General features: G+C 37.6%; 1 protein-coding gene across 2 annotated transcripts in view; it reads left to right on the top strand.

Annotated features, from left to right (window-relative positions):
- The window catches only part of SLC41A2 (solute carrier family 41 member 2), a 45,481-nt gene that overhangs the window by 16,294 nt on the left and 15,367 nt on the right, over window positions 1-13,820 (top strand). For both annotated transcript variants that reach the window (XM_068142295.1, XM_068142296.1), the window contains exons 6-8: window positions 1,846-1,992; window positions 5,115-5,262; window positions 5,783-5,862. In XM_068142295.1, coding sequence (XP_067998396.1) covers window positions 1,846-1,992; window positions 5,115-5,262; window positions 5,783-5,862 — 375 coding nt within the window. The remainder of the gene's footprint in view (window positions 1-1,845; window positions 1,993-5,114; window positions 5,263-5,782; window positions 5,863-13,820) is intronic.

The following is a 13,820-nucleotide window of genomic DNA, read 5'->3' as shown; positions in this document are numbered from 1 at the left end:
TTTCAAAGATTTGACTAACATGACCTCTTTAGCATATCTAAAACAAAATCTATGGGGTTTAGGATTTACCCAAGATGATGCAGAACTTTTGTCTTCTGTTTTCTGTATTCACTAATGTGTGAAATATTTTCTAATATATATACAACCTATAAATTCATATGTACAGGTATATTAAGATATACCTGAACTAAACAGGTTTATCTTAATTTGTAATTAGACCTGGATGATAGCTTGGATGACTCCAAACTTTCTGGTTACCCATGCTCCTTATATGTTAGTTTGTGCTCTGCTTTGTATCTGAGGTGAAGAAGTTGGCTGCTTGTATGAGGGATTTGGACCAAGGTCAAGTGCCTCTCTGCCAGCCATGCCAATGTCTGTTTGGGGCCATATGGCATGATGAATTTCATCTTCTCTTCCCAAATGTCAAGAAACATTAAACAACAAAAGACAAAGGGAGGTTGGGAAAGTACCTCTGTGACATAGCCTAGTCAGTAGTCTTTGAGTTTGATCATATGCAGAATTAAGAGCAGTGACAGAACTGGGAAACATAAGCACATTTTTTCCACTTGTCATGTGTAATTTGGACAAGAAGAAAAAAATTTGCTGTTGTCTGGTGATGGGCCAGCACAGGAAATTACTTTCTAAGCTTCATCCTCCTACACATGGATCAGGTGCTTTAGAAGTATAGTGATCCTACAGGATAATTTCAGTTCTTTCTTGTGAAAATTTAATGGGGTGTTACCCTTTGGGCAGTTTCTCTGAAAATCAACTTCCTAGCATACAACACATACTATTATTGATAAAATACATGAAACTTGTAATACTAATTGTTCAAGAATTCTTTAAAATCACACAAAGGATGGTATACTACTATATTGCTATTAGGGGGAATGGAATGAAGCTGGAGGTGGGGAGATTCAGGCTGAATGTGAGGAGGAAGTTCTTCACCATGAGAGTGGTGAAGCCCTGGAATGGGTTGTCCGGGGAGGTGGTTGAGGCCCCGTCCCTGGAGGTGTTTAAGACCAGGCTGGATGAGGCTCTGGCCAGCCTGATGTAGTGTGGGGTGTCCCTGCCCATGGCAGGGGGGTTGGAACTAGATGATCCTTGTGGTCCCTTCCAGCCCTGAATGATACTATGATACCATGATACACAGTTGAAGCCCTCATGTGTATTATATAAGAAGAAGGAAGTTACTCATGCCAAAGAAGGATGTTCATAAAAGTGTGAATTTTATTTGTAGTAGCCATTTGGATTGTGCAGAGAAGTTCCTCTTTCAAAGGTTGTGTTGCTATTTATGGGAAGAAAAAAGCCCCAACAAAACTAGAAACCAACATCCTCAATTTAAAATACTTTAATTGTATAGCAAGTAACATTTTTATATGTTATCTTAGCATTTTGTTTTTGCTTCTTGACTTTTGGTGCTAAGTCCATGACTGAAAATCTTGCATGATAATAGATTTCGAAGGTTTTAACCTATGTTGTTTTCACCATAGTATAATTTAAATTGAGACAGCTAAAGTTAATAGGATATAGAAAAAAACTACACTGCATGCTTTTTTTTTTGTTCAGGAAATGGCTGATTTGCAATTTCAATAATACTAATTGGAATCATAAGCAAAGTAGGTCACTGTTCAGTGATTCTTGACTGTGTGTGTGGTTACTGTATATTTTTAATATATAATGGCTAAAGTTCTAAAAATCCACACTCAGACAGCTGGGAAGAGCAATCATCCTGGGACACAAACTGACATCTTACTCATCAAGTTTGAAACTGCTGTTTGGCAATTTTCTGTGGAGTTACAACAGCAAATATGGTTACTGTACTGTTGTCTTTGTTGAATCTAGGAATAATAATGGTTGGAGTTATTGTTGGATCCAAGAAGACTGGTATTAATCCTGACAATGTTGCCACTCCGATAGCAGCAAGTTTTGGAGATCTTATCACTCTTGCTATACTAGCATGGATAAGTCAGGGTCTTTATACTTGCCTTGGTAAGTATGTTTCTAAGCGTATGTGTCTCCTTAGGAACCCATTTTGGGTTAGTAGGCTGGGGAGAAGGCAAGCAAGGAGAAGTTTAGAAAACTTTTCAGTATGGCTGACTTTTGCCATCAACATTTATACTGTTAAATGATAAATCTTAGAATCATTTTAGTTGCGAAATACCTCTATGATCATTTAGTCCAACCATTATCTAGCTCTGCCAAGTCTCATACTAAACCATGTCCCTTGGCATCATATGCAAAACCCCTCCAGGGATGGTGATTCAACCACCTCCCAGGGGAGCCTATTCCAGTGTTTGAGAACCTTTTCAGTGAAGAAGAAACCTTTTAATAGCCCACCTAAACCTCCCTCGTGCATCTTGAGGCCATTTCTTCTTGTTGCTGGTCTTGGGTGGCAACATTATGCTATGATCTTTTTTAAGATGATAGAAATCACTAACCACAATCTTGGTACATTCACTTATTATCTGAAAGATTCTCACAGTATCACAGTTGATCTATGTATGAATTAGAATCTGTAGTTGCTAAATTTACTCTTTCTTGAGGGGAAGGGAAGTTTTCTTCAAGTTTTGTCGAATGCCCGTCCCTAAACCAAATATTTGCTTCCCAGAGCGTTTTCAACATGTTCTCTCCTTGCACTAAGGGGAAGGAGTTGAGCTGGCTCTCTTGGTCAGCTGCTGGGAGTTCTGCTTTGAAAATGTTTCATTGTTAGGGTGTGGTTTTAGACAACATTCAAATATATCTTGAGCTGTAACTATGCCCAGAATACCAGTAATTTAAGTACTTTTACTAAAAATAACAAGTTTCCAAGAAGTATGTATTCAAAGAAGTGAAGCCTAATTTTGGATAGGTTTGTGCTTTGTGATTGCTATTTTAAATTATTTAAATTATTTACACAAAGACTATTGTGAATTTCCTTCTGATTCCAAGTGCTGTCCAGCTCCAGAGCTGTAAACCTGTGCTTAACCTTTGGTTTGAAAGGATGCTTGGTAACACATGCAGAAGCAGCACAGGAAAGGACTGTGGCATTCTTACCTTAGCGAGGGCCAAATCAAAGGTCACGTTTGAGCACCAGCGCATATAGGTGTAATTATTTAGTTCATCCGAGTGCTTTAAAAATAACTGCAGAGCTATAGAACGTGTGGATTTAAATACTCAAAGTGTAACAAATCTTTCTGTTCCTAACTGCCCAAGAGCCGTCGCTCTAAGTCGTTGTTCGGTAGCTGGGGAAAGCACTAGAGGGCTCCCCAGGACCAGCGCTGGGGCCAGCAGAACAGGGGAGTGCTCTGCAGCCCGAAGACTGAATATATATTAGACGAGGAGGTCTGTCATTTGTCAGTAATGATCTGAAGACTTAATTTAAAGCTTTTTTTGTTTTTCCTTTTCTTTTCTTAAATATATACATTTATCTCTCGTGGGTCCAGGTTGAGAAGATAAATTTTGTTACTCATATCATTATTTTCAGGTTCCTACCGGCTGCTTCTATCTAACAGCAGCTTTGAAGTACTGAATTACCTCTGATTCATATTAGAGTTTGCATTATTTTCAGCATCACTGCACTGAACAGTATATCCCTGCACAAGAAGTAAACCACAAAGCATCTGAGTTCTCTGAACTAAAAGATTAATTTCTGTCACTTTGCTAAAGGAATGAGGGCTTACAGTGAATGAGGCAATGAGTAGTCCAAGAGCTGTGCATCAGTACATTTTTGTCTTTTTTATTAAGTTTGATGAAACTATAATTGTCAAATAAAGTAATGATGTATTGTGCTACTTTTTTGAATAAGAGCTCTTTACTTTAGGCCCACATCTTAGGTCACAGAAAGAAGAGAAAGAAGGAGAATAAAAAAAGGCACCACAAAGGAAGGAGATAATATGCTCTAGAATAGTTAGATAAGGAAAGGAAAAAATTAGTTGTCTTGTGGGCTTTGTCTCATGCTCATTCTAATAGCTTTCTACTTTCAGCTTGCCCAGTGAAAGGTATCTTACTATCTTTTTTGCTGCAGTCAGCGCAGAAGGATAGTAAGTTCCAAAAGCAAGGCTTCCAAGACTAATTTTAACTCCACTAAGATAGCATCAAAGTAGTAATTGCTTGAATGTGCAGCCTTTGTAATGAATGAGAATACATTTTTATATATTAAATATTCTTCTTTGGCAAAATGTTATTGCATTCTACATTAACTACTCCAGCCTATTAATTTAAAATATACTTTGCATTAAGACTTGTTCGGGTTCTGCAAGTTTAGAGAGAATGTATTTAACATTAAATACAGGAGAGATTTCTTACAGGAGTAAATACATGTAAAAGTGGAATGTTTGTGTAGTTTCTATATACATATTTATATGTATGCATGTGTTCACTTGGCATTAGAATAAATTCTGCATTATTTACCTCACTGGTGAATCAGGAAGTCTTGGATCACTTTAACAGCTTTTGTGTGGATGGGACTGTAAAACCAAGTAGACTGAAAAAACAGTATACTATCTGGAGAGGCTGCTGTTTGCCACATAAGCTTAGTTTTATGATGGCACTCACTGGTATTTGCAGTCGTGCTCCTGTGAAATATGATGCAATTCTGATGGATAGATGTAAGCAGCAGAATTGTGGCTGTGAATTTTCAGTCTCAGACAGGTTATAAAGCTGAACTGCTGATATAAATGCCTCAACATTACACATTGTGCTTGCATCATTTTAGATATGCTATTTCTGGGAAGACTACCATATTATCTGTGTGTTGGAAAGAAGGGGGTGTACATTTTTAGTTTATTCAGCCTTTTTTTTTGGTAGGTATATTACAATGTAATATTTTATACTCCACATCCTTATTGCCTGTTTTACATCAAGCATCACACAGATCCTCTTCAAAATTCCTTTCCTGTATGGATAGCTCTGTCCTTGAGAAGATGAGAGGCAGTGATCACAGATGGCAGATGATAACCATACTGTTTAGTGCTGTAGCTGAAACTTTAGGTACAACAGTGATAAAGACTATAAGGATTCCTCCCTTGCGTGATATATAATTTATTTTACAGTTCTTAATTAGGGAAAAACTGTAGGAATACTGTAGGAATGTCTGAAATTAAAGCTCTTTGTTTTCTATATTACTATTTTAGAGACATATTACTATATATCTCCTTTGGTTGGTGCCTTTTTTTTGGCTCTGACTCCCATGGGGATTGTCATAGCTGCCAAACACCCAGCTACCAGAACTGTTCTCCATTCAGGATGGGAGCCTGTTATAACTGCCATGGTTATAAGCAGGTAAGTCTATTTGTCTTGCTTCATCTTGGTAGTCATCCTGTGTCTCTGTGTGTCTTATTTAACTCCTGATTGTACTTCAAAGGAACATTTAAGGAGTAAATAAAATGTAATCTTCCCAAAACAAGGAAATCACAAAGTTAAGTCACGGGTGGGGATGAGTGAGGGAGCCAGCAGTAGCCTATGGTAGCAACTGAGCAGAAGTGAAAGAAATAGTGAGCTATTAGTCTCCTGCATTTTCCAATCAAGATTATTCACTGATCTAAGAGATTATTTAATCCAGTGAAAATTGAGAATCTTAAAAGGGGAGTGAAATGCCTTTGTTGTACAAGAAGTCAAATTTAGCACTTAAATAACTATACTGATGTTAGTCTGTAGCTGAGAACGAGGTAATAGGGTGGGGACAGGAATAAATTGAGAAGAAAATGGTGGCTTGGAGTTGTTCTAAAACAGACTGCTAAAAATGCTTTTAAATGCTAATTATCTGCTTGCCTTATTCTGAATAGTGTTCTTTGTTTTTCAGTATTGGTGGCCTTATACTGGACACAACTGTATCTGATCCTAACTTAGTTGGAATTGTTGTTTATACCCCAGTAATTAATGGTAAGGTTCTGAAAGGATTATGTGCTGCTGTATATCAATTGATACACCTTAGTTTGAGAAAAGTATATTACAGTAAATTTCTGTTATGCCAAGTGATATCTGCTGTATTAAGTTTTGATTTTGATGTCACTAGTTCTTTTAACAGCTAAGGAATGCTTTCTGATCTTAATACAACATTTAAAACATGATAGAGAATGTGAGAAGCAGGAAGCTAAAGTATGCATTGAGAAAGTGAAGGTGTCAATATTGAAGCAGCATATTCAACTGTTAATTGATCCAGTAATATAATGAAACCATTTTGACTGAGGAAAACATAAACATCCAAGGGCAAATTTCAAAACAGTAGTTTGCTATTTGCCTGTAATGCATATAGGTATAAGAACTAATAGGATACTACAGGCAAGTAAATAGATCTCTCAAGTAAAGTGTGAGTTGTTTCCCATGCTTGCTGTGCACTTTCCAGGTGTGTAAGAATGTATTTGTGGAAATTTGGTCCTTAAATTAAGTGCTCTATCTTCTAATGATAACAGCAAGGCAAATTTTGTATAACCAGTTAATATTTTGTTGGGCTGATGCAATTTGACAATGCTGTATTTTTAAATACAGTATCACATGTAGTTTGCAATAAAGATAATCATCAGATCTGTTCCCATTGTATTGCTGCTGTCCTTTTCCCCTTTTGTTTTTCTCCATTTGATTTCTTACATTATTTTGCACTTTCATGTATTGCTGATTTTTAAACCATTACCATGGTGATTTTGACTTCTAATTTTTGGCTTATAAAGTGCTTTTGACTTAATTTGGCCTTTTCAAATTCCATATGGATATATTCTATTCTGTTATCTTAGCTATTAATTAAATTAGTTATGACCACTTACTTTCCATTTCGATAATAACATTTTAATATGGACGCTTGAGTTTTAGTTTTGAACCACATTGCCCTGATAGAATTAATTTTCCAGAGGTTATTAATGGAAATGTAGCATGGGTTAGCACCAAAACATTTTGATAAGTGTTACTACGATTGAGAGCTAGTCTCTCTGTTGCTGTGACCATAAGGCAAGCTGTTCAGTGAGAGGAGGAAATCGTATTGCTTTGAGAGAAGAATGTTCTTGGCACATTCATGTTAGGTCCCATTTTACTGCTTTCATATTTTGTAGATACTTATAAATTGTATTTTAAAACAATTTGTTCTAATATAGAAATATAAATTTCATGAATATACAGATTCCCTGGATCATCCTTTTTAGCCTTTTCAAAAGATTTTCCCTGTTACAGCCCTCTGGTATTCTCTAACCTCTAAGATAATCAGTTTGCAGAAATAATCACAGATAACTCATGTATTATTCATCTAGCTCTCTAAGGATGCACTAAATTTAACTTACCCTCAGGCTTTACATCTGTAACTTTTCTTATGATAGTCCTGGTTGGTAACTCCCTGGATGTGCTTCCTAAGAGCAGAGTATTTTTTCTTCTCTTTAAGCAGGTGTACCCAAACCAGTCAGTAGTCTTACCACTGGTTGTGTTTTCCTAGGTGATGTCCTCTGATTACAGAAGCAAACAACTGCCTGATGATTGTTGCTTAGTTGTTGCATAGGCTTCTACTTCTGTTCCACTACAACACTAGAATAGCTCTGGATTTTTTTCTTTAGGCTCATTTATTCTTTACATACAGACTCACTTATTGTAGACTGACTACCTACAGTGGATACAGTTCTGATGGCCTTTCTCAAGGCCTTATTCTCCTAGCAGATGTTCTAGTGATGACGGTCTTCTACCCTTCTTTCTACCCTTTCTTTCAGAAAACCTGGCTGTGAAAGCTGGATTGCCTGCATGTTTACATTTTACCTTTGTAACATTTTTAGCTAATGATTTGACTTAAGTAGATAATTGCTAAGAATGACTGCTTACTATAAATGTGCCTCTAGAGAAAAGGGTAAAGGTACTGCTTTGGTTTTTGTTTTCTTTCACAGTTTTATCAACAGAATTAAAGCAATGTGCATACATTCTCTAGAGACAAAGAGCTATCACATGTATCATAGCCCAGGATGATTAGCTGACAGGTCAAAAGATCCTTCAAGAATGAGGTAGGTGGAAGAGAGAAAGCTGAGGCTATTGAAGGAGGCAGGGTGAGAATGAGTCCTTCCAGAAGGCAGGGACAAGAAGAGTCATGGTTGTAGCTCTGGAGTCTCACAGTGCTCCTGTGAAGATGATTTTTGTGATTATACTACCTGCATTCAGTCTATTGCTTTTTCATAAGAAGTTTTGTATTTCTAGACTATTCTTAGCCTTTGTCATCTGTTCCCTGAAATACTATGTAATTCTTGAGAATGTTATTTTCCAAGCCACACCAGGTGCCTTGCTCTTTTAATCTGGATTTTTAATACTTAGCTCCTTCTTTTCTTGTTATGCATAAAGCAGTCTTTCCACACCTCTCAAAATTTAAACTTCTTCAGGACTAGTAGTGGACCATCAGTGAGTTGTTTATAATCCTGAGTCCATATTTTCAGGACCTTAGCTATTATTCCAAACTTAAACTCTACACTGTAAGAAGAGAAACCTCATATCATGCTCCATTGTGGAGCTTATGACAAACTCACAAGCTTAGGCAAAAACTAGAGTCCTGCCATGGTAGTATGAGGTAATGATAGCGTAAGGCCCATGACCAGTTACTACCCAGAGCCATTATGCTTTTGCAGTGCCACTGCACAACCACAGAAGCACTAAAGAATTCTGGTCTTCCCTCATCTACAAAAAAGCAGAGAGGAGTAATGTGTAAGTGTTGTATGTGTGTGTGCTAACCTCCTCAAGCTTCAGAAGTAGGAGGATAGAGGCATTTCTGCTGGAAAATAAATGAAAATTTATTTTGTATAGAGGATGCAGAGTGGCCCTGTTTTATGGTACACCTCCTGGAAAAGGAAATTGTAGGTAGATTTTTTTGGTTGCTATTAGATTAGCCTCTCCTGGGTTTCATAATTCTGCTGGCGCCTTTTGATATTGCTGGTTGGTATAGTTTAGTAGACTGGGGTTTAGGAAATCTTTTGGTTAGAAAAGCACATCTGTTGACACTTATTTTCTGACATAAAAGGTGTGCTAGACCACTTAACAGATGGCTTTTTTAATATTACTGTTGCATAAAGCCTTCTCTACCAGTGCTTTCCTGGCACTGGAATTGTTTTAAGTCAAAGTTGTGAAAGGAGCTGAGAACATCCCATCAAAATGCATTTCAGATGCTTTTTACTTTCTCTTACCATGAAGTGTGTTACTCCTGTGATATAGAGGACCTGAAAGAAACCAGCAAAACCTGAATGAAATATTAAATTAGTCCAGGATTTTAAGCTCTTGGAATTTTTTTCAGTGCCAGTTGGCCTATCTTGAAGTCCTGAACAGTATGCACTGTAGAGTTTTCAGTTGTTAAGTTTCCTGTGTGTGCCATTAAGTAGCTTTCAACCTGGTCCTATCTAGATGGTTTGCACATTCTTAACCCTACTTTCATCACATCTATTACAGTATGGAGCCATAAATCTTTTGGTTTAAGGAATATTAGTCTGGAATTTGAGCAACCTCAAAGGTTCCTACTGCTATTAACAATAACTGCAAATATTTCCCAAGAATATTGAAATAGTTCTTAAGCAGACAGGCATTTATAGTCAGCTTTACTGCTGGTGGCTAGAAGTATTTCACAACCACTTTTCCATTTTCCCCCATTAAACATGGGGTGTTTTTTTTTTGAGATGAATAATTATTTTTAATTATATGGTTGGGTGGGTTAAATTGTAACTCTGCTTTTAGAAAATAAATAATTAAATGTGTGGTTTCAGCCAGAAAATACTTGAGATTTAGATGTCAGTGTTTGATGTACTGACATTCTGAATAAAATAACCAAGCCCCAGCATGGCTGTGCTTCAGCCTAGATTTTTCAAGTTGATCTTTATATTTTCTAGTGGATGAGATGGTTAAAATTTGCAAATCCTCTTACAACATCACAGTGTGTAGAATTTGGCTCAGGAATGCAATTTGCAAGTAACTGAATTCCTTTTGTGCAGAAAAAAAGATAATGCCTGAAACAATTATATGCTTCTGAATATGCAGCAGAAATGAGCTAAGGTGCAGTTACCAGATACAGCTACTTTCCTCTTCGTTTTCATTGCATACTTGGACAAAACGTTGTGAGATATCCTAAATATTTGCATTTCAGGAGTTACTGCATAATAACCAACATGATGATAAACTTTTTACCCCATTTTTATGCATCTTGTAGAATGGAGGTTCTGCAAATTAACTCTGAAAACACCTGAAAATCAGAAATGCTTTGCAGGCTTTTTGTAGGAAAAAACCCTTGCCACTGCAGATAGTCCAAAGCAATGCTCTTTAAGGGTAACACAAAGCTGTTGTTAACATTTCTTGTTCTTTGGCTGTACATATTGTAGGAATATTTGCTGTCTGGAGGGAATAAATGTAGATCAAGGAATATGAGAAGCACGTATGAGAAAATTTAACACAAAACTTACTGAATGCCTGTTGTCTGTGAGATGAAAGTTAAGCTTATGTAATATATTCCCAAAATGATACTTTTTTCTCGGTTAGTAGGATGAATTGAATGACAGGCTTTCAGATTTTTCAGAGAGCTTTTGCTACAAATTGTTGTGGAGAATATGGAAAGAAAATACCCAGAAAATATACTTCTGCAAAAAACCCCAAAGCAAACACACACACACAAAAAAAGGCATTTTAAAAACAATTATTATGCTAGTCTTTTATAGCACAGTTGTACTGTCAGCTTTCACACAACAAAGTAGTGCTTTGGTTACCCATTGTCTCAGACAGTGATGCATCTGACATTTGCAAATTACAAGGGAAAACATTAGTGTACCTGTATAGTAGTAGGGCTCAATAGGCATAGGCCAGACCCCAACACACCCCTATAATTTCTGTCTCTTGGCAATTTCTGGGCTGGCAACAGACCTTTCCAAATATTTCACCAGCTTGTCAGGATTTTGCACTTGTTAGAGGGTGAAATTCCAAACCACTGGAGGTGAGCCACCAGCTTAGGCACCTGCGTGTACTCACACACACCTTGCCACTCCTAATTGTCCAGCCTCAGGGCAGATAGAGGACCCCAGCACATTGATCTCAGCCACCCCCCAAAAGCAAATTCACCAACATAGTGAGTATACCACAAAGCCTCAATCCCTAACTGAATCCTCTTGTTATTTGACTTCAGTTATCTCAACCCTTTTATCTCCTGTCAGAATCAACTGTCTTAGTTAAGACAGCCTTGCCTTTTGAGCCACATGTTGGGATGCCAGATACGGACTGTCCTGGGTTAGCACAACCTGCTCTCGCAAGCCCTTCTTTCTCCCCACACAGATGGGGGGGAGAGTAACACACCAAAAACCCTCTAGCTTGAGATAGGGAGTTGAGATAGTTTTACTGGAAATGATGCAATACACAATTACTATAGTCTTTTTGTGGAAAATGCGCTGCAAAACGCAGAAGCAGCAGCAGTAGCCAGTGATAAAACAATTCTGCTAGACCCAAACACATAGCAGCCAGCCCAGCAGAAGAGATCAACAGTCTAAAGCAGGAAATGGGGAAAGGCAACTGGAACAGGAAACCTCTCATGATATGATCTGAACTTCAGCCCCTCGGTACTTTGCTCCAGCCAGCCCTTTCACGTTGAAGCTGGAAAGACAGCAGCATGGTATTGAATATCAGCAGCACGTGTAACTCAACTCATGACAAACTCCCAGCCTGTACTGGATCATGGGATTATTCCTATCCATATGCAAGACTTTGCATTTCCTCTTGTTGAACTTCATGAGATTCCTCTTGACCCAATTCTCCAGCCTATCCAGTACCCTCTGAATAGCAGAACAACCCTCTTGCTTATCAGCCGCTTCTCCTAGTTTTCCCTGGAGAATGTTGCCTTGTTTATCAAAGCATGTAGTATGAGAGCTGAGGTAATAAAGAGCCTGGTGTGTCACCCAGTGCAGTGGGTGATCTCAGACCTATCCCGCTTCCCGTAACTTCTGGGTTTTTTCACCTGTAATGAGGATTATGAGAGACAGATTTAATTCAAAATATTATCTAAGATGATTTGATATAAAGTACTTTTAATATGGTTCTCCAAATAACAAGGTTACTTCTATTATTAGAAAAAAACCCACCTTTATCCAGATAATGATTAATAGCCACATGCCTCTTGGCCTATTCACAAATGCATGACATGGTTTTGGCTTTACTTTGAATATGGTTTTCTGTGCTCATTAGACAAAAAGAACTGTGATAACAATTTTCAGAAGAAGCATTCTTGCTTAGTTAGCCCTTAACTGGCTTAATAAAATGATGAGGTTTTAAATTTTCTTTTAATGCTGGAAGTCAGCGTGACATCCTTCATGCTTCAGCACTGCCTCTCCTCTCTTCTGCTTCTTGACAAAGCAGCACTCTCAAAATTAAACATATATTGCTGTTTTGAGAGGAATGCAGTAACAGCTGCAGGATTTTACTTCTGAAAAAAGTTATTTTCCTCTGTGTTGTAGTTCTCATGAAAATGAGGAGCTAACAAAGCTAGTCTTTATTGTCAAATATTTGCTATGATGGCTGCAATGCTGCCTTCCGAGGGAAATAAAATCTGACTTAAAAGTTGATGGAAGCAGTCCTCATATATGTCTAAGAGTTTTTCAAAGTATGAGCAGCTACTGAGCACATGACTATTTTAAGCATTCAGAAGATGCTGAAAGCCATCAGTTTTGTGTATTGACATTTTGTCTACCTACGCAGTTTTATCTGTTTTCTGCTTCTTACAGGAATCAGACTAATCTGATGCTGCTGTGGTAACTTCACATGCACAGTAACTGCTGTTACAAAACAAGCTCAGTATCTCTGTGCATACTGAAGTGATTAATTCAATGCAAACATGGCTTTACAAAAGTCATTCTATGACCAGCAAAATAATAAAGCTTGATTCTGTGCTGATTTGTATCTTGAGTTTTTTGAAGCTCTTTTGATCCCTGGTGTTCCCTATGGCTTCATGCCCCAGCAATACTTGCTGTTCACAACATTCTCTCAATTCTCACTCTGCTTTCCACCACATGATCTTTGCTCTTCTGTGCTGCTGAACTACTGGCTAAGCAAAAGGCATCATGCCTAGCTCCAATCTAGGTGCTGACTGGCCAGCTGGCATCCTTATGTTGTTAACTACACAGCTCATATACTGCTTTTGTCTTACTGAGGTCATGGGTTTGAATCTCTCTATTTGCCTAGCTAGCCACCGTTTCCTTTTTCTTAGCTTGTGTAACCATACTTGGTGGTAGTTAGTATCTCTGTGTCAGAGGTGGTTTAAATTGGTCCAAAGGTTCAAAAATAATTAGAAGGAAGAGCTGGTAGATGAATTGACAGAACAAAAAGACACTGTGACTGCAGCTGTCCATCATTGTACATTGTCAGGTGGTGGAAACTGAGCAGGACTCTAGGAGTTTTTTATACTTTTAATACTTTTCAATTGTTTTTCTTGTTATTATCTACATGCACAATAGAGCTTGGAGTATAGTTTCTCTAAACTATGGTTATACAAAAATAAAGAATTGTGTTTAATAGCTATCCATCAGAAGACTGACAACCCATCTTGCAGCTTCTTTTGTGTCTGTGTTGTCCTCGCAATTATTTTTTAATTGCTATTTCAGATGGGCAAATTTCCATTTTCCTTCATTCTTTTCTTCCACTCACTTTCCCTTCTTATTAATTAGGGAAATAGGTTCAGATAATCTTTCACATTTCTGATTGCCTGAGTTTGTTGAAGCAGGTAATTATCAGCCACAACAGGAAACTGCATACATCTAAGGAAATATTTGAAAGCTAGGGGGTTTATACCAATGTAGTTTATGGTTGCATTGCTACAGACCTCAAAAACATACCTTGAAAAATGGCCCTGTTTACATCTAGCTTTTGTTTCTTCT

This window comes from Melanerpes formicivorus, unplaced genomic scaffold (genome assembly GCF_026170545.1).
Source record: "Melanerpes formicivorus ecotype bairdi unplaced genomic scaffold, bMelFor1.0.p_v2 SCAF_8, whole genome shotgun sequence".
NCBI lineage: Eukaryota > Metazoa > Chordata > Aves > Piciformes > Picidae > Melanerpes > Melanerpes formicivorus.
This window is presented reverse-complemented; position numbering and strand designations above follow the sequence as displayed.